General features: G+C 40.5%; 1 protein-coding gene across 1 annotated transcript in view; it reads right to left on the bottom strand.

Annotated features, from left to right (window-relative positions):
- Window positions 1-23039, bottom strand: part of CACNA1I (calcium voltage-gated channel subunit alpha1 I) — a 665843-nt gene that overhangs the window by 285451 nt on the left and 357353 nt on the right. The window contains exons 11-12 of the mRNA XM_073549592.1: window positions 22064-22181; window positions 1770-1925 (exon numbers count right to left, since the gene is read on the bottom strand). Coding sequence (XP_073405693.1) covers window positions 1770-1925; window positions 22064-22181 — 274 coding nt within the window. The remainder of the gene's footprint in view (window positions 1-1769; window positions 1926-22063; window positions 22182-23039) is intronic.

Raw genomic sequence — 23039 nt, 5'->3', positions numbered from 1 at the left:
GCGTCATGCACAGCGCGCCTCCCTGCAGCTCGACGCATCAGAACAGGAAGGAGGAAGCGGCAGCATGGAGACGTGTCGCCATGACGACGCCCGAGCCAGACAGCAAACAGAGCGCATCCTGGTGCCAATGTGCCAATGGTGAAGGGATGCGGTGTCATAACAACGCTCGGGCCAATCAACGTGCAGAGCGTATCGGGCTGCCGATAATGGAGGGACATAAAAATAAATAAACAGGTGTATGGTACTTAGTGATAGAATGTGTAGAAAAAAGGGAAAGGAATACTGGCAAATGAGAATTACATATAAATGAATACACATATATAGAAAAAAGTGTGTATATAAGTAGTGAATAGTGAAGTGCAACATTAAGCATATCATCATATAAAGTGCAACATTGATAATTTTATTATATGAGTCCATTAAAGACTCCATATTTATACAGGGTATGAATATGGAGTCTTTAATGGACTCATATAATATTATCAATGTTGCACTTTATATGATGATATGCTTAATGTTGCACTTCACTATTCACTATTTATATACGCACTTTTTTCTATATATGTGTATTCATTTATATGTAATTCTCATTTGCCAGTCTTCCTTTCCCTTTTTTCTACACATTCTATCACTAAGTACCACACACCTGTTTATTTATTATATTTTTATGTCCCTCCATTATCGGCAGCCCGATACGCTCTGCACGTTGATTGGTCCGAGCGTTGTTATGACGCCGCATCTCTTCACCATTGGCACATTGGCACCAGGATGCACTCTGTTTTCTGTCTGGCTCAGGCGTCATCATGGCGACGCATCTCCATGCTGCCGCTTCCTCCTTCCTGCTCTGACGCGTCGAGCTGGAGGGAGGCGCGGCTTTGCATGACGCCAACCTGCGGCGACCCCGATCTGGACCGCCTACCGGAAGCGCCGCTAAATGCTTGCCATCCACATTATGCCACCATATAAAAGGACGACTAAACAGCCCCACCATATGCCCCTTGATAAAGCTACCGCGAAATGCGCGTCAGGGTCCTCCTGCCCCGCACCCTGAGGTAATATGCATTGATTACATTACTCATTCTTTTGTATTTATATTCATCATCTGTTTAGAAATGCTCTTTAGGGTTCATTACTGCCATACTTTGCACAGGCTTATACTGGTTTTATGACACCCTAATTATCCATTCTTCTCCATGCAAATTTGCACACTTTTGGCTTGTTTATAATCTTGAAAACGCCTATTAAGGTTTGCTATTGTTACATCCTGTACAAGCACATGCTGGTTATATGATACCTCAAAACTTTTTTACTTGTATCCATGCACATTTGCACTTTCTTGATTCATCCTTTTGAGGGAAGCACTGGCATTTATTTAAATAATTGTTTTGTAACAAGTTTTATGCAAAAATATTCTTTTTTGCATTTATTTGAGCATTTTTTGGCTACGTAAACTGTGCATTTTTATGAATGTCCTTTGCTGTTTACTTCACGGTGTGGTGATTTTTTGTAGTGTCCTCATTTTTAACATCTATATTGTTATTTCATAAAAAATTTTATAGCTACATTTCAATAAAGATTGATATATTTTAGAAATGGCTTCTTTTTGCTCTTTTTGCATGATTTACTTTTGAAGCTGTCTGTTTCCTAGGCTATCTTTATTTTTTGAATATTTTCCAAATGGTCCTGTTCTCCGTCCCCACCAACAGGCTTAGGCAGTGTATAATAATATACAGTAATTAAAAAAAAAATTAAATACAATATTATTTTACCTCTGCTTGAAATCCTTCAACCAAAATAGCAACCAGTAGATTGAAGAGGACATAATTCCCAAATGTCATTAAGGCCACAAAGTAGAGAGCAGCCCAAGGAGAAGTACTGGCCATCCCATTATACAGCACCACGTTCCAGTCTTCTTGTGTCAAGATCTGGGGGAAAGTCCAAAGATAATACAGTGTATTTTAATTGTAGACTTACACAAGGCATACATTTTTAATCAGTAACAGTATTGCTGGATTACAAGCAGGGCAAAAAAGGCATCTTATAGTTTCATAGTTTTTAGAATTAAAGGTTCACATAAGTCCACTGAGCTCAACCTATAACCTGACATGGCACTAGTGTCATCAGTGTTTTGTATCAAGGTGTCATCAGTAGTGTTGAGCATTCCGATACTGCAAATATCGGGTATCGGGCGATATTCACTGTATCGGAATTCCGATACCGAGTACCGATATTTTTTCAATATCGGATACCGGAATCGGAAGTCCCCATAATGCAATGAGCCACTGTTGTGGCTGTGATTGGCTGCTGAAATGATGTCATCATGATGCGCGGTCTGTACGGGCCTGCCGGGGGCTTGTGCCGGCTGCCGGGGGTCTGTACGGGCCTGCCGGGGGCTTGTGCCGGCTGCCAGGGGTCTGTACGGGCCTGCCGGGGGCTTGTGCCGGCTGCCAGGGGTCTGTGCGGGCCTGCTGGGGGTCTTGTGTGTGTGCAGGCATCGTCCGATGGGACTACAAGTCCCATCGGGCGATGCCTGCTACAATGACAGTGATTGACACATTAGCCAATGATGGGACAGTAGTAGTCCCATCATCCGGCTAATGTGTTGAATGTAAAAAAAATATATATATATATATATATATACATACTACATACATGCAACATACATACTACGTACATACATACTACATATATACAACATTCATACATACATACTACATATATACAACATTCATACAACATACATACTGCATATATACAACATTCATACATACTACATCCATACTACATTCATACAACATACATACTACATACATACATACATACTACATATATACAACATTCATACATACATACTACATATATACAACATTCATACAACATACATACTGCATATATACAACATTCATACATACTACATCCATACTACATTCATACAACATACATACTACATACATACATACATACTACATATATACAACATTCATACATACTACATACATACTACATACATTCTACATACATACTACATTCATACAAGATACATACATACTACATACATACTACATATATACTACATTCATGCAACATACATACAACATGCTACAGACATACAACATACATACTACATACATACTACATACAACATACATACTACATACAATACATTCATACAACACATACATACTACATATATACTATATTCATACAACATACATACATAGTACATACTACATACATGCTACAGACATACAACATACATACATACATACTACATACAATACATTCATACAATACATACATATAGACATACAGTACATATAACACAGAGTACATACTCACTATCATGTGTCACTTTGATCCCCGAAGCCAGTGTCATCTGTGGAAAAATATGAAAATAACAAATAACCAATATACTCCATGATCCACAGAAATCCACGAGTGTCCCACACCGATCTCCCGTGGAGAACAGCAGCATCAGCTGATGCGACCGCTCTCTACGGGGCTCCAAGAATACAATGACGGGAGGTAGGTATCCTTCCTCACTGTATTCCTCCGCCACTGTAAAAAAATAGTCCTTGGTCTCACTTTATGGCAAAAGCTGCGTGGGAACTTTCTCATACAGCAATGCCAAAAGTGAGACTAGGGACTATTTTTTTTACAGTGGCGGAGGAATACAGTGCAGAAGGATACCTACCTCCCATCATTGTATTCCTGGGGCCCCGTGGAGAGCGGTCGCATCAGCTGATGCTGCTGTTCTCCACGGGAGATCGGCGTGGGACACTCGTGGATTTCTGCGGATCATGGAGTATATAGGTTGTTTGTTATTTTCATATTTTTCCACAAATGACACTGGCTTCGGGGATCAAAGTGACAAGTAATGGTGAGTATGTACTCTATGTTATATGTACTGTATGTCTATATGTATGTATTGTATCTAGTATGTATGTTGTATGTCTGTAGCATGTTGTATGTATGTAGTAGGTATGTAGTATGTATGTATGTAGTATATATGTATGTAGTATGTATGTATGTTGAATGAATGTAGTATATATGTAGTATGTATGTATGTTGTATGAATGTAGTATGTATGTAGTATGTATGTATGTTGTATGAATGTAGTATATATGTAGTATGTATGTATGTTGTATGAATGTAGTATATATGAAGTTAGTATGTAGTATGTATGTATGTTGTATGAATGTAGTATATATGTAGTATGTATGTAGTATGTATGCTGGATGAATGTAGTATATATGTAGTATGTATGTTGTATGAATGTAGTATGTATGTAGTATGTATGTATGTATTCTGTATGAATGTAGTATATATGTAGTATGTATGCTGTATAAATGTAGCATATATGTAGTATGTATGTTGTATGAATGTAGTATATATGTAGTATGTATGTTGCATGAATGTAGTATGTATGTAGTATGTATGTATGTATTCTGTATGAATGTAGTATATATGTAGTATGTATGCTGTATAAATGTAGCATATATGTAGTATGTATGTTGTATGAATGTAGTATATATGTAGTTTGTATGTATGTTGTATGAATGTTGTATATATATAGTATGTGTGTAGTATGTATGAATGTTGTATATATGTTGTATGTATGTAGTATGTATGTAGTATGTATGTATGTAGTATGGGGAGACGAGCAGCCCGCCCGGTCATCCTGAATCTGTTAGTGAGGTAACAGCATTGCGGGGAAGTAACCCTTTCAGGGTAGGTTGGGTGCATGTTTAATAGTGCTGGGAATCTTCCCTCTGTTCCCTTAGTGTGCTCTAGCAATAAAGCTGATTCTGCCTTGTGGCAGTATGTGAATGGGTTCTGATTGTGTGACCTATAGAGCACATATGGGAAACGGATATGGGCACTAGATATATATATATTTTTTCTATTATAGTTATTATCAAATATAGATTTAACATGCGTAGCCAGTCCAATATATAGGACAGTCTATCTTTCTTTTTTTCCCCTATCATTGATAGAGTCTTTTTAGGTATGTATTTATGTAACAGGGTTTGACTGTGGCTGGACTGCTCGTTTTGCATTTTTGCACTATTTGCACTTTGGTTGCCATTTGCACATGTCCTCCAGTTGTCCTTTTCTGTCCATTATTTAATAAAGAAGTTTTGTACTTTAACATTATGGATCTATGGTCGCATTTTCTTCTGTGGTTTTCCACATTCCCCATATTAAAAGTCTCAGCGATTGATCCTTGATTGTCCGGTTTTCTTTGCACCTGTGTGTCAATTTATGACATACAGGATGCAATGCCATATCATTGCTATTGTGGTTTATGTATGTAGTATGTATGTTTGTTTTTTTTTTTATATTCAACACATTAGCCGGATGATGGGACTACTACTGTCCCATCATTGGCTAATGTGTCAATCACTGTCATTGTAGCAGGCATCGCCCGATGGGACTTGTACGGCAGGCCCGTACAGACCCCCGGCAGCCGGCACAAGCCCCCGACAGGCCCGTACAGACCCCCGGCAGGCCTGTACAGACCCCCAGCAGGCCCGCATAGACCCCGCCCGCACACACAGACAGGCACAGTGTCCGCCCATGCACCGCCCACACCTTTCCCCCTCCCGAACTGGATGTGCAAGTAAAGAAAGGGGTTTTTTTAATTCCGATATTTCTGTCCCATTGACTTGAATGGGACTTCCGGGATCGGAATCGGCGATACCCGATACTTTTTCCTCAATATCGGATGGTATCACTTAACACTAGTCATCAGTGTATAGCTCTTTTCATTCATGATACCAAAAAAATGGACATGTCTCTGAGTTTTGCTCGGATGCATAGTCCATGTAAAAAAAACAGATATGTTAGTACACCATGAATCGTTATGGGTATGTGTTCATGCTACTAATACTCATATTTCTAGACAAACTCGATGTTTTATTTAAAAAAATTACATACTGTATATATTTAAAGTTTAATATGATATGAGGCTGCACCTTACAGGATATAGACATCATTGGTGTCATTTGTTTTATTTAAATGCATGTATTTCGGCTTAAAATTTTTTTTTTTTTTTTACAATAAGGTTTCATTAAAAAATGTTTCAATGTTTGTTTTTTCTACCACATTGCTGGATGCAGACTGAATTAACTGAGAATTTGTCAGTGAGTTCATTCTCATGGGGTCTATATCTATCTTTTTCACTGCTCTTCTCAGCTGATTTATGAATAGAGATGGGCGAACCCGAACAGTAAAGTTCAGCGCCCGTACCGAACACCGGCTGTTCAGGCAAGGACACCAAACACGGACTTCACCGGGAAGTCTCTGTGTTTTACTGTTTGGGTTTGGCCACCCGAACCATCTTCTGATCAGCGGTAAAAAAATCACCGCTGGTCAGACAGCCACGGTTCCGACGCTACCAAAAGACAACGCGAGCCCGCAGCAGTGATCAGAGCTATAAAGTTTACCTCTGGTCACTGGATGTTCGGGCCCCTCATTTAAGTAAATGGGTTCGGGTACTGTTCTGGTACTCGAACCCGGACTTTTTGTCATTTTTCAGCCGAACCCTCCGTACCCGAATATCCAGGTGTATGCCCCTCTCTATTTATGACATGAAAGTTCAGATCAACTTTGATTTTGTCTGTGGAAATAAGTCAGGTGATAGGAGCTCAGAAAAAGACAGATAAGAGTTAAAACTCTCATCAGAAGTAGCCTACTGACGGATTCTCACACAACTTAATCTGCAGCCAGCAATAGATAATGCAATACAGAAACTATGCAAAAGAAAAAACATACAAAAAAAATGAAATTTTTTAATTGAATCTAACTTGCAATAATAGATTTTAGCCCAAAACTCAAGAATTTTAGTTGAAAAAGAAGAATCATGCTGTGGTAGGTGTCCATAATTTGTAAGTATTAACATTTCTGGAAGTAAACTTGACCAGTAAGAGTGGAAGAAGACAATTTCACAGAAAAGTTTTTTTGCAATTATTTCAGAAATAAAATCTAAAGCCTCTGAAAAATATGAAACATGAAAACGGCATTTTTGCCATGTACGAAAGGTTTTTAATATAAAACTTTAAATAATTTCCGAGAAAACAAAACACATTGCTTTGATCAAAGATTTCTTGAACCAGCAATCAGACAAACTATACCATCACTCTGCTACAAGTAAGAAACACTGAAACATTGAATACGCTGTATTGATTTTACACTCCATTATTGCTCTATTTACTATAATGTATACATAACTGTGGAGTCTGTAACACACATTTGTGTGAGTCCGTCAACTCTTACAAGCATTGAGGAGTTCCACAACCAATCTCTTTTGGACTTTGGCCTTCAAAAGGAATGCTTTTTATAATGTTTTGCACTGTGTTGCTCCGCTGCAGATGTAGGGGAAGTGGGCCGACCTATGGACCTGTCTGCAGTGGGAGAGTTAATATGCAGTGTGCTGGACATGGACTGCGGGATATGCAGGTGGGAGACAGCTAGGCAGAGGTGAAGTACTGAGTTTTGCCACTAGGGGGAGACCAAGGACAGTAGAAACAGCAGAAGGTGCAGTACTGCAGTTTGGCCACAAGATGGGAGCAGTGAGAGCAGGGCTTAACATCAGCTTATGGCTACGAAACCGCAAAGTCATGGGGGTGGGGTTACAGGAGCTCTAGGGGGAATTCCCAGGGAGGGGATATATATAGGTGGAGAGAATTCCAGAAGTCAGTCAGTCCGGGGAGAGGAGCCCAGGAGAGGAGAAGACCAAAGGGAGAAGTGGACAGAGAAGGAGCTCCGGAAGGGACTGACAACAGAGACAGTCAAGAGGTGGCCCTGACGGGAGAAGCCGCAGACAGAGGGAGCCTGGGGTACCACAAGACGGATGGACTCGGGCAAGCAAAGCGCTGTGGTGGTAGGCCTAGGGCAGCCACAGTGAAAGAGCCACGAGGGACATCAAACAGGAGAAGGAAGGAAGTGAAGGTACCCGGGCCTGTGTGCGGAGTCGAGCAGCTGCTGTGTGGTGCTGCGGATCGTCGAGAGGACGGCCAAAAAAGAGGACCTGTTGGACGCACTTCAGTCTCTGTCTCAGTCTGTTCGCTGTGAAGAAAGGGGACACCCACGGTCGGCATACCTACCTACACAGAAAAATTCACATTTGTTGGTTTTGGAGGGCAACATGTGAAATCTCTTCTTTTATTTAATTGGGTGCGTTATCACAATCTTCTCTGAGACAGTGCATGAGCTGGCAGTGTAGCAGTATCACACCCTGGCATCCTTTATTTCACGGATACCACAGGTACTCATTATAACCTATGCTGTTGTGTACATGTCTGTTTTTGCACAGACCGTGTGTCTGTGTACACCACATGGACACATGTTAGTTTTTACAAGCAGCATGGATGACAAGGGCCAATACAAGTGTATGGATCCGTGTAAAAAACGTACAGAACACGAATGGTCATCTGACTGTACCCGTACCGTAAAAAACAGTACCGGTGTTATCAGTGTTTTTTTGATCAGTGTGCCATCAGTGTTTTGGATCAGTATGCCATCAGTGTGCCATCATTGTTTTGGATCAGTGTGCCATCAGTGTTTTGGATCAGTATGCCATCAGTGTGCCATCATTGTTTTGGATCAGTGTGCCATCAGTGTTTTGGATCAGTGTGCCATCAGTGTTTTGGATCAGTGTGCCATCATTGTTTTGGATCAGTGTGCCATCAGTGTTTTGGATCAGTGTGCCATCATTGTTTTGGATCGGTGTGCCATCAGTGTTTTGGATCAGTGTGCCATCATTGTTTTGGATCGGTGTGCCATCATTGTTTTGAATCGGTATGCCATCAGTGTGCCATCATTGTTTTGGATCAGTGTGCCATCAGTGTTTTGGATCAGTGTGCCATCAGTGTTTTGGATCAGTGTGCCATCAGTGTTTTGGATCAGTGTGCCATCAGTGTTTTGGATCAGTGTGCCATCATTGTTTTGGATCAGTGTGCCATCATTGTTTTGGATCAGTGTGCCATCATTGTTTTGGATCGGTGTGCCATCATTGTTTTGAATCGGTATGCCATCAGTGTGCCATCATTGTTTTGGATCAGTGTGCCATCAGTGTTTTGGATCAGTGTGCCATCAGTGTTTTGGATCAGAGTGCCATCAGTGTGATGTACATGTTTACCATGTCAAACTATGGAAGAAGCTTTTAAATCACTTTTTCACACAAGTCCATGTAAGTTTGGATGTCTTTCCCCCTTAATAATACAGGGTGGGCCATTTAGATAGATACACCTAAATAAAATGGGAATGGTTGGTGATATCAACTTCCTGTTTGTGACACATTAGTATATGGGAGAGAGAAAACTTATCAAGATGGGTGGTGACCATGGCGGACATTTTGAAGTCGGCCATTTTGGATCCAACTTTATAAATGGTCCACCCAGGTGTATCCATCCTGTAAAGACCTTCATTTGTAAACTGCATTTTGTGGTTACTTGCTTTATCTTTGTCTAATATTTACATTTGTTTGATGATCGGAAACATTTAAATGTGACAAACATGCAAAATATAGGAAACCAGGAGGGGGGTAAATACTTTTGTGCACAACTGTATGCGAGTATTTTCATGGACTGAGTGGTTGGTATAAAATCATGGAAACATTTCTGAATTTTATCCAAGTCTCATATCAAACTTGCCAGCACATGTCTGTGAAAAAATTAGACCACACCCAGATGCCATATACAGTAGGTGCTGTCCATTTTTCATGGACTGTTTGACAGGAGAAGCTTGAGAAACCCTTATTAGTTACATTTTTCATCTGAGAAAAACTGAAGAAACTCTGACCAGACTCTGATGGTAAAAACTGACACACTGACCAAATGCTGGTGAAACGATGATCAAACATCACTGACGTTTGAATGAGCCCTAATACACAAGAATGGCGCTGTTTCAGAAAACTGGCTCTTTTTATGTAATGCAAAGGCTCATTCAGCTGTCTGTTTTTTGTATACAAGTAAAATCTGCGCTTTTCTTTTATAGCACTCATACCTACCATAGTGAATGGGGACATTCACATGTCTGTGATTTTTCGCAGACCTAGTTTCGCCGAAACATGTCCTATATTGATCCAAATGTTGGATCAAAATTGGCAATGGAAGTCTATGCGTCCATGAAAAATATTGGTTAGCACTCAGATGACATTCAAGTGCAGTGCAATTTTCATGGACTGTCAGATAAGAGAAGGTGAATAAACTTGTTTTACTTTTTTTCACGTATCAGAAAAACCGAGGAAACTCAGATCAAACTCTGATAAAACTCAGATCAAATTGTTCCAGAAATTACTGAAGAATCTCATTGCTGGAGGTCTGCAGTAAATGCTTTCTGTCGCACCGTGGCCTTAAAAAACCTCATTAAACAATCCCATTTTAAAAGTTACACAAAGTTAAGTAAACTGTAAAATGACTGTAATATAATTAACATAAATATAATATAAATTGTGACAAAGTACCACTATTAATTAACTAGAATGTACATTTGCATAATTTTATTTCTGCTTTTTTTCCCTTAACACATGTGAAAATTAATCCATTGTTTGAGACCAGAACGTATTGCAGATTTTTTTTTAATATCAAAAAATTATAATGTTTTTATTTATAAATGAGAAGCCAGGTGTCGAAAACTGAACTGCAATTTGATTCTTTTAAAATGTGCTTTAATGCAGATGCAATTAATTTACACTGCATACGGGATATATGAACAATCTAGACAATACTAGTAATTAATCTGTTATAGGAAAGTAATTAGGTAAATTACCACAAAGCACAATAGGTAAGACAGGTATCAAAATAAAATAACAACAAACTTAAGAAAAGTTAAATGTCACCCACACGCGACAATGGGAGAAAAGTATTTATTTCAACATTCGACAATGGAAGCAATTTATTGAGCTGACATTTTGCTTTTACTTTTCATTCTTTATTTTACTTCACAGTAGATGCCATGGAATAAGCCATTAGATGGTCTATGTACACAACCACCAGGACTATACTTAGGCTTGGCGTACATAACAGCCAGGTGGGGTAGCGGGAACACACTATTTTCTTCTAAAACCCGTCATCTTCAGCTAGCTAGACAGCAGTGATGGTCGGTCTTCGAGGCAATGAGTTGGAAACAAAAGTGTTAATATGTTAAGAACGGCTGCCAATTTTCATAAGCAGAAAATTACAAAAGTACTTCTTTTTACTATCTGGCAATATCAATCTTCGAAGATCGGAATAAACCTTTAAGAGCTACAAGTTTACTGAGGGACTACTCAGATCTCACTAATCATGTCATGTACATCTATTATAGCATGTACTGTGTGGCCAAGGGCCGCCCTTGTCCATGGGAGGCTGTGATGGGGCAAAGAATTGACAGTTTTCTGGATGACCGCTGAAGGGAAATGATGGAGGTCTGACATGGCCGAAGAAGGGCCTGGTGCGCAAAGAGAAGGGTGATCGTGTTATGCTGTTCCACTATGCTATGATATTTCAGAAGAATGCTGACTTATGGACCATGATTCTTTAAAGAAGTTGTCCGGTACTATAACTTTTTTTCCCATAAATCTTGCTATTATGTGCCACTCAAGACATCCACTGTGTTTATTTTAGCAATATTACCTTTTTTCATGCTATAACAGCACATTTTCAGTGCTGGCTCCAGCTCTCATGGGGTTAATCGACAACTTCCTTTTTCCTGACTTACTGTGCTCTAATACTACAAGTTCCATGATGCATTGCACTGGTCTGTAAGCCAGCACCTAGCACACCCACTCCAAAACACACCCAAACCCTCCCTCCTCTCCCCCCTCTATCTTATTGTAATTGCAAGCACCTAGAGAGCACACACACACAAGCATGCACAAACACAGACATTATATGAATACGTACCCATGTACATACCTTTAGGGTATGTGCACACGTTGTGGATTCTGCTGTGGAATTTTCCGCAAAGATTTTGCTAAATCCGCAGGTAATTTGACCTGCGTTTACCTGCGGAATTAGTGCAGTTTTTGTGCGGATTCCTATAATGGAGCAGATGTCAAAATGCTGCGGATCTGCAGAAAAGAAGTGACATGTTGCAGTTTTGAATTTGCAGCAAATCTGCGCGGAAAAATCTGCAGCATGTGCACAGCGTCTTTTTTCTTATATTGGCTAAAATGGTATTGTACATCACTTGCAGATCTGCTGCGGATCCACAGGGCCAAATCTGCTGCGAATCCACAGCAGAATCCACAACATGTGCACACACCCTATAATGCTGAAAGCTGTAAGGGTATGTGCACACGTTACAGATTTCCAGTGCGCATTTGATGCGTTTTTGCCGCGGATTAGTTGCGGTTTTTGTAAGCTAAATAAAGATATGTTATTTAACTAAAAAAAAGATTTGTGATGTCCTTTCTGTCCAACCTCCTATTTCACATTTGTTCAACCGGATAAAATTAAAAAGGAAAGAGCGCAATAGGGTCTTATCTGGGTGGAAGATAGAACAAATTCAAATGGAATCTACTCACCTTTCCCAGAACAAATAAAAGCATGTAAATCAATGTCAGCCTGCTGCACGCCCGAGGTTCACAACCGTGACCGCCAATATAGTTCCTTTTGGATGAATATTTGGGCTTACTGTGCGCTGCTGAGATCAGGATAAAGTCACCACATGAGAATCTTTTTAACTCTTTATTCCCAACGCGTTTCAAAGTGAAAAGCCACTTCTTCTTCAGGGGATGACGTATATGTCATCCCCTGAAGAAGAAGTGGCTTTTCACTTTGAAACGCGTTGGGAATAAAGAGTTAAAAAGATTCTCATGTGGTGACTTTATCCTGATCTCAGCAGCGCACAGTAAGCCCAAATATTCATCCAAAAGGAACTACATTTGTTCAACCCACACTCCATTACACACACACATAGATAGATAGATAGATAGATATGTTTTTGTAACAAACATGAAGCAGTTAGACACTGTAAGAGTGTTATGACCCCTCCATTAAAAAGGGTATTATAGAAAAATAATATTTCTTTAGGTTTTACAGTACATATTTAATATTCCAAATTCATTCTGTTGGCATTGTACCAGTTGGGAGTGTGGATTTTAGAACTGAATCCTTTGGTACCAGATGTAAATAACTCTCAGTAGCCAATAATTGAAATACATTTCCAGTGCCACATTACTAATGGGAAGTTGCACTCATGTACATAATAATATGGGAATAAAGGTCATATGATATTTAGGCTTTTCAAATGGTCCAAAACCTCAGATTTGTCACAGCTGCATGCACACAAGCTGTATTTGATATAAATCCAAGAAAATCAGCTTTGGATACTATAACAATGTCCCGCAAGGCTGTAACCAATGATGAAGTTATCAGATATCATTGATGGACATGCCAAAAATGAACCTAAACTTACAACTCATGCACATGGGTGTTCTATAGCTCTTTGACAATGCAGCTTAAAGGGGTTGTCTGGACTTCGGGTACGTGTGTCCAGTCACCCTATGTGATTGTAGACTTGTGAATCCTCACATAGTACACACTGCTCGCTGTGAGGATTCTCTGGTGCCGGTGTAGGGTGTGACAATCATGTGACTGCAAGCATGTGATATGCATACTCCTGGCCACATTCCGACTAGATGTGCATGTCCTCGCTTAATGGAAATGTGCTGTGATAGGCCCAAAATAGTATAGATGAAATGTGGCCGGGAGTATGAATATCACATACATGACCACTACACTGGGACCAGAGAACCCTCACAGTGTGCAGTGCATGTGATGTGAGGATTCACAAGTCTGCGGTCACGTAGAAAACTGCCAACTTGTAGTTGAAGAGCGGACAGCCCATTTATAAAGAATCTGTCAATTGCCAAAAATATGTATCTTTTCTACCTGGTATAAATGCTGCTCCACTCCTAAATTGGACGTTGTTTAATTTTTGTTCCTTCCTGAAAAACAGCCCCCTTTTTGCTGTATAGTATTTAGTCTTGCGCTCCGTGTCTTTTTTTAATTTGCACCCAATTCATTCATTCTGTTGTATCCGTACATTTTTTAAGTCTATTTTTATATGTGCTCGCCTCATTATTCTTTATTTTACGCTTTGTGAGCAGAGCTTAGTGATGTTAGATGTTTTCGACTGACTGTTTATTTGCAACTTTTTTTTTAATTGTTAAATTTGGTGCAACTCCATTCCAATTTTCCCCAGGAGTGATTTTCAGAACATCCCACTTTTTGCAAAAAAAATTAGCAAAAATGGGTAATGACTTGGGGAAAAATCCCTGTTTTTGACAGTGCAGAAAATTCAAGAACCATGTGCGCCATTTTGTTAAATCTGGTGCAGTTAAACATTATCAAATAACACAAGACAATAAAAGAAAAGTGTAATTAAAAAAACAAAAGCAAACGAGATGAATCAGGGCAAAGGTATTTTTAGCCAACTGTGCGTGGTCCTCAAGAAGACACTCACAGAGAAGAGATGAAGACCAAACCCTATTGATTAAAAAGACTACATTTATATAAAAGGACAAGGGTTCATATCTCAGGAATGGAGAGGAGCAAAACCAAAAGAAAAATAACACTAGATTTATGGAAAATTACTCATTGCATATAAAATATTGTAGTCCAGCTTAATTTTTTGGCATAAGAGGTGAGATGGGATCATTTTCTGAGAGATAAGCAAGGCCTTTCACAAACTCTTTTTTTGGAGAAAGGATTTTTTAATGTTCCGGAAGAGGGTTAATATTGTCCCTGGTATATTGCTGCTGTTCATATCCATAGTGTGTCTGTGTGCAGGATCCTTTCCATGTTGAAGAAACGGTTCTCCAGTGTATTGTAGTAACCAATAGATAATAGAATATGCCATCTACAGAATTCAGGATGAAGCAATTGTCACCCTTTTCAAACTTCATAATTAGAGATGAGCAAACATGTTTGGAAAACGTTCACCAATCTCAAATTTGGCATGAACGTGGCACATTCGGATTCATTTTCGCTTTCCTGAGCATTTTTACTCAAAGTCGTCAAAAGTCAGTCACAGTTCGGTAAATCATCACGTTTCCACTAATGCTTTTGTTACTGCTTTGCCTATGATAATGATGCTGTATGATGAACAGATGTGCAGGGGGACATGTTTGATGAGAGGAGGGGGGTGTCTTGGTCAGAGGAGCATGTGGAGAGACAACAGCAGTGGCGCTCGCTTTTTCTTTTTTCTTCCCTTAACTTTATGTGTGATGATTAAGCCAACCAATCAGGGTGCAGAAACCATCCACAACATCATGACACAAGGTCTTCTGTGATGGGTTGCCAAAGTCACATGTCCCTGGCCATATAAAAAGTGGACATCTTGTTTTGCTGGAGCCATATGATCAATATCACAATGCAGATGTGTCACTAGTCACTTCTCACGGCCAAACCGTAAGTCAGAGTGGTCAAGGAGTCCAAGGTCAGAAGTCAGGAGGGTATGTCATAAACGGAAGGAATAGACAAAAGCATGGTCAGGTAACGTTCCGAAGTCAGAGTACCGGGAGGATAACTGATCAGAGCTGAAGGGGTTAAACAGGCTGATAGTCACAACAAACTCCAAGGCCAGGAAACAGATCAAGCATATAGAACTCAAGGCATAAGGAGCACAAAGCAGAAACCTCACAAGATGAATGTATGTCTGACAAGGGTCTGGGAGAAGCTGCTCAGGTAAGTAAGCATGGCATTTATCCGGGAGAGTGAACACCTGGAGACTGTGATACCTCCCAGTCACCAATTGGCTAGTTGAGCTGTCAATAAACATACTGGCAGCTTAGCATGCCCCTGAACCAGATTGGATTGCCATGATGTCAATCAAAGTACTGACAGCTTCAGCACGCCCCTGAACTGGATTGGACGGCTGAGTGTCCATCAAAGTACCGACAGCTTCAGCATGCCCCTGTACCGGATTGGACAGCCGAGCTGTCAGTAACTGCATCCCAGACACCCTGAGGGGTGGAACCGTGACAGGAGAGAGGTCGCTCCTGCACTAGTTTTGGTGCTGAAAGTGAACTTATCGATCTTTCAGTATCAAAGTAGATTGTGCAAAAACATTGTGACAGTTTGGAAGCTCGATTAACTACTCCAAATCGTTTGTGCTAACACTGTATTTCAGTGGCAAATCAGAATCCAGAGGGGGAAATCATTTAACAACCAAGGGTGGAGGTGATCCTGATGAGACTCAGATACCAGAGGTGCATTCAGACTGTTCTGTTGCATCAAGGCAGGAATAGGAGGAGAATGACTCTCAGGGTGAGGAATGTGAGAACAGAGAGGATGACAAATGAGGTTGTCGATCCCACTTGGTGTGAACCCAGAGGTATGCTGCTAAGTAGCTCAGCAGAGGAGGTAGAGAAGGACCAGTCGCGAGTGTGCAGTTCACAGGGGTGGCAAGGGTCGCCTAGCCTGGGCATTTTATGAAACCACAAAGGATGTCCCAACACACGTTATCTGTCAAATTTGAAAAAAAAAGATTAAAGCAGAGGCAAAAATTGCAATAATTTGACAACTGCATGCATGAACTGACACATGCATGATCAACATGCCTTAGTGTGGGAATCTCACTGCGCTAAGATGTGAAATAGTGGGCCTCACCAACCACTTGCCATCCCATCAGCCCCCCCATTGCATGTATGGGAAATGGTAGACACTACGTACTATGTCTTCAGTCTATGGTTCTGCCAACAGGGCTTGAAATATTTGTATGTGCATGTTATAAGTGCATAGCGTCTCCATTGCTTAGTACCAATAGCATATTGACTAAGGTTTGTAGTGTCTCTAAGGTTTAATCATAAGGATAAAAGGTTGATTAGGGCATTGCACACAATTTATTAATAAAGAATACTATTTTACACAATGTGAACCAAGGGGGCTCATCCCAACATTGCCAAAAGAACCTGCAAGTAGTTCAGTGTGTAAGAAGGTGAGACAAGATGGAGTCAGAGCTGTGCGGTGTCCTTTAAGCCCGGAACTATCGGGGCTGTCACCACTGTTGACAGGGTACTTGTCCTCTGAGAGGGAGTGACCTTTCTGTCAGACAGCAGGGGGCGCAGGGTACAAAAAGAGACCTGAGCACGGGAACAGGGCAGACTTGTCGGGAAGGCGACAGGAGATGGTTGACTCCCTCTCCGCTGCTCCTACAGACGACTTCTCTGTTTCCAGATCTCCGTGTGCTGATTTTGAGATTGCTCTTGATGCTACTGAGTTACCGTCTGTACCCGTACCGTTGAATACCCCTGCTGCACCCAAGATACCGGTACAACAGCATAGAGACTACTCCGAAAGACAGTGAATTGTTGCGGCATGTGCTTGCGACCCATTCCCGGCGCCATTTCTGAGGCATTCATACAAAGGACTTTTTCTACATTCCAGCGTACCCAAGACAAAGAGGACTGAATCCTTCGCCACTGTCGGGTGGCAGTGTTACTCATTTCTTCATAGGAGAGCCAGAGACTTTGTGCATTGCTTGAGAAGCCGCCAGGAGATATTCCAGCCTTCCCACTGCCAGAACTGCAACCGATAAGTGTCCCATTTATCTTGTATATTCTTTTGCCATTGCCTTTACCTCCCTGCGTGGAGTATTACTGTTATTGATTGTTCAGTAAATTCTTGTTAACCCCTTCTCTGTCTCCGGTTACTTACTGCATCCGACAAACTGTTTCTCTCTCTTACAATTGATTTGCTGATTCCCAGGGACAATCACTATTCATGACTAGAAGAACAGTTGGATGCCCCATCAACATATAAGACATTGAATAGTGGATTTAACTCCAAAATATCTTCAAATTATTTGGGTACAAGAGATGCTTCATGCAAGTAAGTCAATGGTAAGTTCTCTACCACCAATTTCTTATCCCACTCCCACCAGCTGGAGGATGCACCATTTTCTTGTTTTATTCTGTAAGATAGCAGTATTTCTCACTAAATGTAATTCTGGGATACATCATCTAACACAAAGCTTCTTAAATTCAAGCTACAGCTGTATTGCACTCATGGTTTCACATTAACATAATATTCTCAACCATGGGCTGTTAACCACCTCCTGTTTCCATACATCTCCTTGATTTTATATGGACTTCAAAACCTCTCAGGCGTACATTAATATGCACAGAATTTTAAGCATTCAGTGCTATTTCAGAAATGGTGCAACATAAAACTACTTTATCTGACAGATATAGAATCACTGACGCTGGAAAGCAGCTAGACGAGTAAAAACAGCGATCTGAGCCTAGGCATACCCCAAATTTCTAACAACTTTATATTATATTAATAGCAAATTGTATGTTGTTAGAAATAATATGCTAATTACTACACTTTATCCATATTACATTATATTTTGTGTAGTTTTCGAGTCAAAGTCAGAAGTTGGTCAAAAAAGATTGAAAAGACTAGAGGCAGGTTTCAAGCTTCCAAATCTACTTTTGGCTTTGGCTCTAAAAGTCAACCAACAGGTTGATCCTGAGAAATCTTAAAAATAAATAAAAGGTAAAGTAATTGCTGTTTGCCTCATGTTAGGAGGTAAAATTCCTTCCTAATTCCTGAACATACAGAATTGTGTAAAAGTTTTAGGCAAGTGCAGAAAAATTACTGGAAAGTAAGAATGCTTACTAAAATAGAACACAGTAGAGAAAAAGGGAATGTTCCCTGAGTAATACCGCAGGGTAATCGATAAGATGGTGGGATATATGTTGCTCACTTGGCTGAGTTGTATGCGGCACAACTTTGATGCAAGCATAGAACCAAAAGATAGAAGGATGCTGATCCTGCTGTTACACTCACGCCCGTCAAGTGGAGAGGAGGATCAAGGAGTAGAAGGAAAATGCGGCAGTGGCGTCATGGTGCTGCCAAGAAGGAATGGTGGGTCAGGTGTGGAAAAAAAGATTTATTTAAAAAAAAACAAAACTGTAAAATGTGTTTCAGAGTTGAATCAACTGATTGTATTGCATGATGGATAACTATTTGCCTATATTTCTCTAAATTTGGGACACTGTGATTCTTGACCAAATCCTCAACTTTATTAGTTGAAATGCAGCCCCAAACTTGCAAGGACCAATCACTATGCTACACTGTGGCTTGCACGCACTCATTGTGCCGCTCTCCAGCCTTTTGATAGAAAAAATATTTCACATTTGACTCATCAATCCTGAGCACTCGCTGTCATTTTTCTGCACCCTAGTTCCTATGTAGGGATGAGCAAAAATGCTCAGTGATACTCAGATATCTCTCGAGTATCTGGGTTTTTGGATATGCTTAGCATTCGCCAAGCATTGGCTGTTGCTCGGATTTAAAGCTCAAATCTCCACTCTGCACGTTTGGCGTCTATTACACAGCCAATAAACATGCCAGGATTGCCTGCCAGTCACTGTAATGCCGTAGCCATCTTGGTAGTGGTATTACTGTGATTGGCGTGCCGCAAAACTTCATCAGAGGTTATAAAAGAACAAGTGCAGCCACACTTGCCACAATGATGGCAGTGCACAGCTCAGGGACAATTCTGACTGAAGGGAGAGAGTACTTATCCATGCACAGTTTCAGGAATCAGAGACCTCTAGTGGTGATACTGTTGATGAACCCTCATACTAAAAGTCCTTCTAAAGGTTGACCTTGTGCTTTGCTGTTTCTATTAGATACATTCTGCATTTAGCCTAGGGACAGCTGCTGGAGCAGAGAGAGCGGTTGAATGCAGCCGCTAGGCAGGGCTTAGGACTTTGTAGGCCATTGCTAAATACAGTTGTGGCCAAAAGTATTGACACCCCTGCAATTCTGTCAGATAATACTCAGTTTCTTCCTGAAAATGATTGCAAACACAAATTCTTTGGTATTATTATCTTCATTTAATTTGTCTTAAATGAAAAAACACAAAAGAGAATGAAGCAAAAAGCAAAACATTGATCATTTCACACAAAACTCCAAAAATGGGCCAGACAAAAGTATTGGCACCCTCAGCCTAATACTTGGTTGCAGAACTTTTAGCCAAAATAACTGCGACCAACCGCTTCCGGTAACCATCAATGCGTTTCTTACAATGCTCTGCTGGAATTTTAGACCATTCTTCTTTGGCAAAGTGCTCCAGGTCCCTGATATTTGAAGGGTGCCTTCTCCAAACTGCCATTTTTAGATCTCTCCACAGGTGTTCTATGGGATTCAGGTCTGGACTCATTGCTGGCCACCTTAGAAGTCTCCAGTGCTTTCTCTCAAACCATTTTCTAGCGCTTTTTGAAGTGTGTTTTGGGTCATTGTCCTGCTGGAAGACCCATGACCTCTGAGGGAGACCCAGCTTTCTCAGACTGGGCCCTACATTATGCTGCAAAATTTGTTGGTAGTCTTCAGACTTCATAATGCCATGCACACGGTCAAGCAGTCCAGTGCCAGAGGCAGCAAAGCAACCCCAAAACATCAGGGAACCTCCGCCATGTTTGACTGTAGGGACCGTGTTCTTTTCTTTGAATGCCTCTTTTTTTTCTCCTGTAAACTCTATGTTGATGCCTTTGCCCAAAAAGCTCTACTTTTGTCTCATCTGACCAGAGAACATTCTTCCAAAACGTTTTAGGCTTTTTCAGGTAACTTTTGGCAAACTTGAGAGATTCTGGGTATGTGAATTGAAAACAATGTTCTTATTACTTTGCAATTCATTTTATATTAATGTTGTTTGCCCAGCGCGTGCTACTTTTCATTATTCAGCAATATGCTTGAGAAAGGAAGTCAGGTAAGAGAGGTAAGAGATATATCTCAGGGGTTTTTAAAAATTGTCTTCTGGGATGTCAGCCCACACAATGATTCAGGTATGAATGCAAATATTGTACTGATGTATTATACATATGTTAATAAGTAACTCAGGCTGAATTCTGCATAATGTGTTGCCTAATTGACAACACATCTTAAAGGGGTTTTCCACATGAGTGTCATTTAAATAAATGTATGTCTATGCAATATATATGAATAGGCTGAGTCTGCAAGAGTGAAAGCTAATGTATGCAGCAGATATTTCTGCTGGCTAGTAGAGGGATTCTCAGCAGGCCATCCCTCTTTGTCTTACAAATTCCAGAATAAGATTTCCTTGCTGAAACAAGCTTTTTAATTCAGAAGTATAATATAGACTAAATCATGCTTCAACCAGGAAAGATAAGTAAAAATTGTATATGCATCCATTTAATCTCTGCTGTTCCAGCCTTCAACGGCGATCTACCCTGCTGCTATTCTATTTACCTTGGTTATGAGACAGACTGATCAGACAGCATTAAAGTCTTGTTCTTACTCATCAAGCAGGAGCACAGCACTCCCCAGCCTCATTATTTCCTTTTTGCTGGGTGGGCAGGCTCTCCTGCATGAGTGACAGTTCAGACCAGCAGCATCGTTGTGCGGCTAGCCTGAATAGTGCGCACTCTTGATGTTGTTATAATGAGGCATCCTTTCCTATTTGCTGCATTGAAAGCTCAGTGAGGCTGGAGAGATGGCAGAGAATAGGAGCTATGTGCATCTTTTTCTCGAAATTCATATGAGTGTGCCGGGGTTATCTTTTCTATTAGAGAATAGGAGCTACCTGCTCAGTCCAGCAATCCTGGCTGTCCATAGTGCAGTGCTTACAAGCTCAGTAGGAAAGAGCTTGTAAGCACTGCATGTGTTTGACCACTGCTCATAGACCATAGTGGCGGCCAGTCCACTTGACAATGAGCACTGTATAATTAAAGTACAATTAAAGAAAGTGTTAAGTTAAAGACAAAAAAGGAGCGTTATCATGCGAACAGTAAAAATTTTTAACAAAAAGCAATTTGCAATTCTGCTCGTTTTTGAAAGAAGGTAGAAATAATCTTTTCAGTTGTTCTGATCACAGCAGAGTAACTGACAGTAGAGGTATGGAAAGCATATTGGTATGAGTCATGCCATCACTAATATTACTTTGTTTTAAAAAAAAAAACACAAATCACCACCTTCCTCATAGTTACCACATTAGTTTGCCTAGGCCGATTTCACAGCATGGACAAAAAGCATAAAGAGAGTATAATCGTGTAAAAATACATATGAAAACTACATTATTCATGAAGAATTCATGGACATACCTGGAATACTGTAACTATGGCCCAGAGCAAAGAATCAAAGTTTTTCCGGTCAGGTACAGTATCTCCGGAGTCTGTTCTAAGACTAAATTTACATCCAAAAATATGCATCCCAAGAATACTGCATGGGGAAAGAAAAAAAAAATATTGCTATTATATTCATTGAGACTTTGATTTTTTTTCTAGCTAGATATTTAATACAGGGTTTTGCACCTCATAACCTTGCATACCTTTAAGGGGAATCCACCAGCTGATTCATGCTGCCCGAGCCACAGGCAGTATGGATCAGAGCCTGACTGCACAATTGCAGCCAGGGATTTATTTTTCTCTGGTGTTACATAGAAAACATAGATAAAAGATCCTGATGTACACACATGGGAAAGGTCTGTCATTCAACTAGAGCGGTGTGGGGAGGAGGCAGCTTCAGACTAGTCAGGTAGTTTCCTATGATCTCAACTGTTCGAACTAGGTTTTTTTCTGAAATCTGAAACACTGGAACATTTCAGAGAAAAGCATACATGGCTGCAATCGTGGAGCCAGGCTTTGATTCCGGCTTCCCACGATTTGGGTAGCATGAATCAACTGACATTCTTTTAAGACTGGGGTTCCAAGGGTCCACCAGTAACATTGACTCTGGTGGCCCACTGTCCAGCTATGTGCAAATATCACGTAAACCTCTTTAAAAAATGTGCCTATGTTTCTATATAATAATAAACGGGGTAGTTTGTTAGATGATGCTCTTTTCTGCACATAGTGAAATAAATGTGCTGTGCCAACTACTTTTCATATAGGTGGAGTGGAGAGCACATTCTTCCATGTGGGCCCACTGGAAAATTCTCCTCTTCTCCTATGGGTCAGTCCGAGCATACATGTGACCAGATCGTTTCATCGGCCTCCTCCAATAGAAAATCAGCATTCCCATATGAAGTCTGTAATTGGAGGAAGCTGATGGACAGATCTGGTCATATGCTCCTCCATC

Source organism: Dendrobates tinctorius, unplaced genomic scaffold, assembly GCF_039654945.1.
Source record: "Dendrobates tinctorius isolate UK_male_01 unplaced genomic scaffold, ASM3965494v1 ptg000159l, whole genome shotgun sequence".
Lineage (NCBI taxonomy): Eukaryota > Metazoa > Chordata > Amphibia > Anura > Dendrobatidae > Dendrobates > Dendrobates tinctorius.
This window is presented reverse-complemented; position numbering and strand designations above follow the sequence as displayed.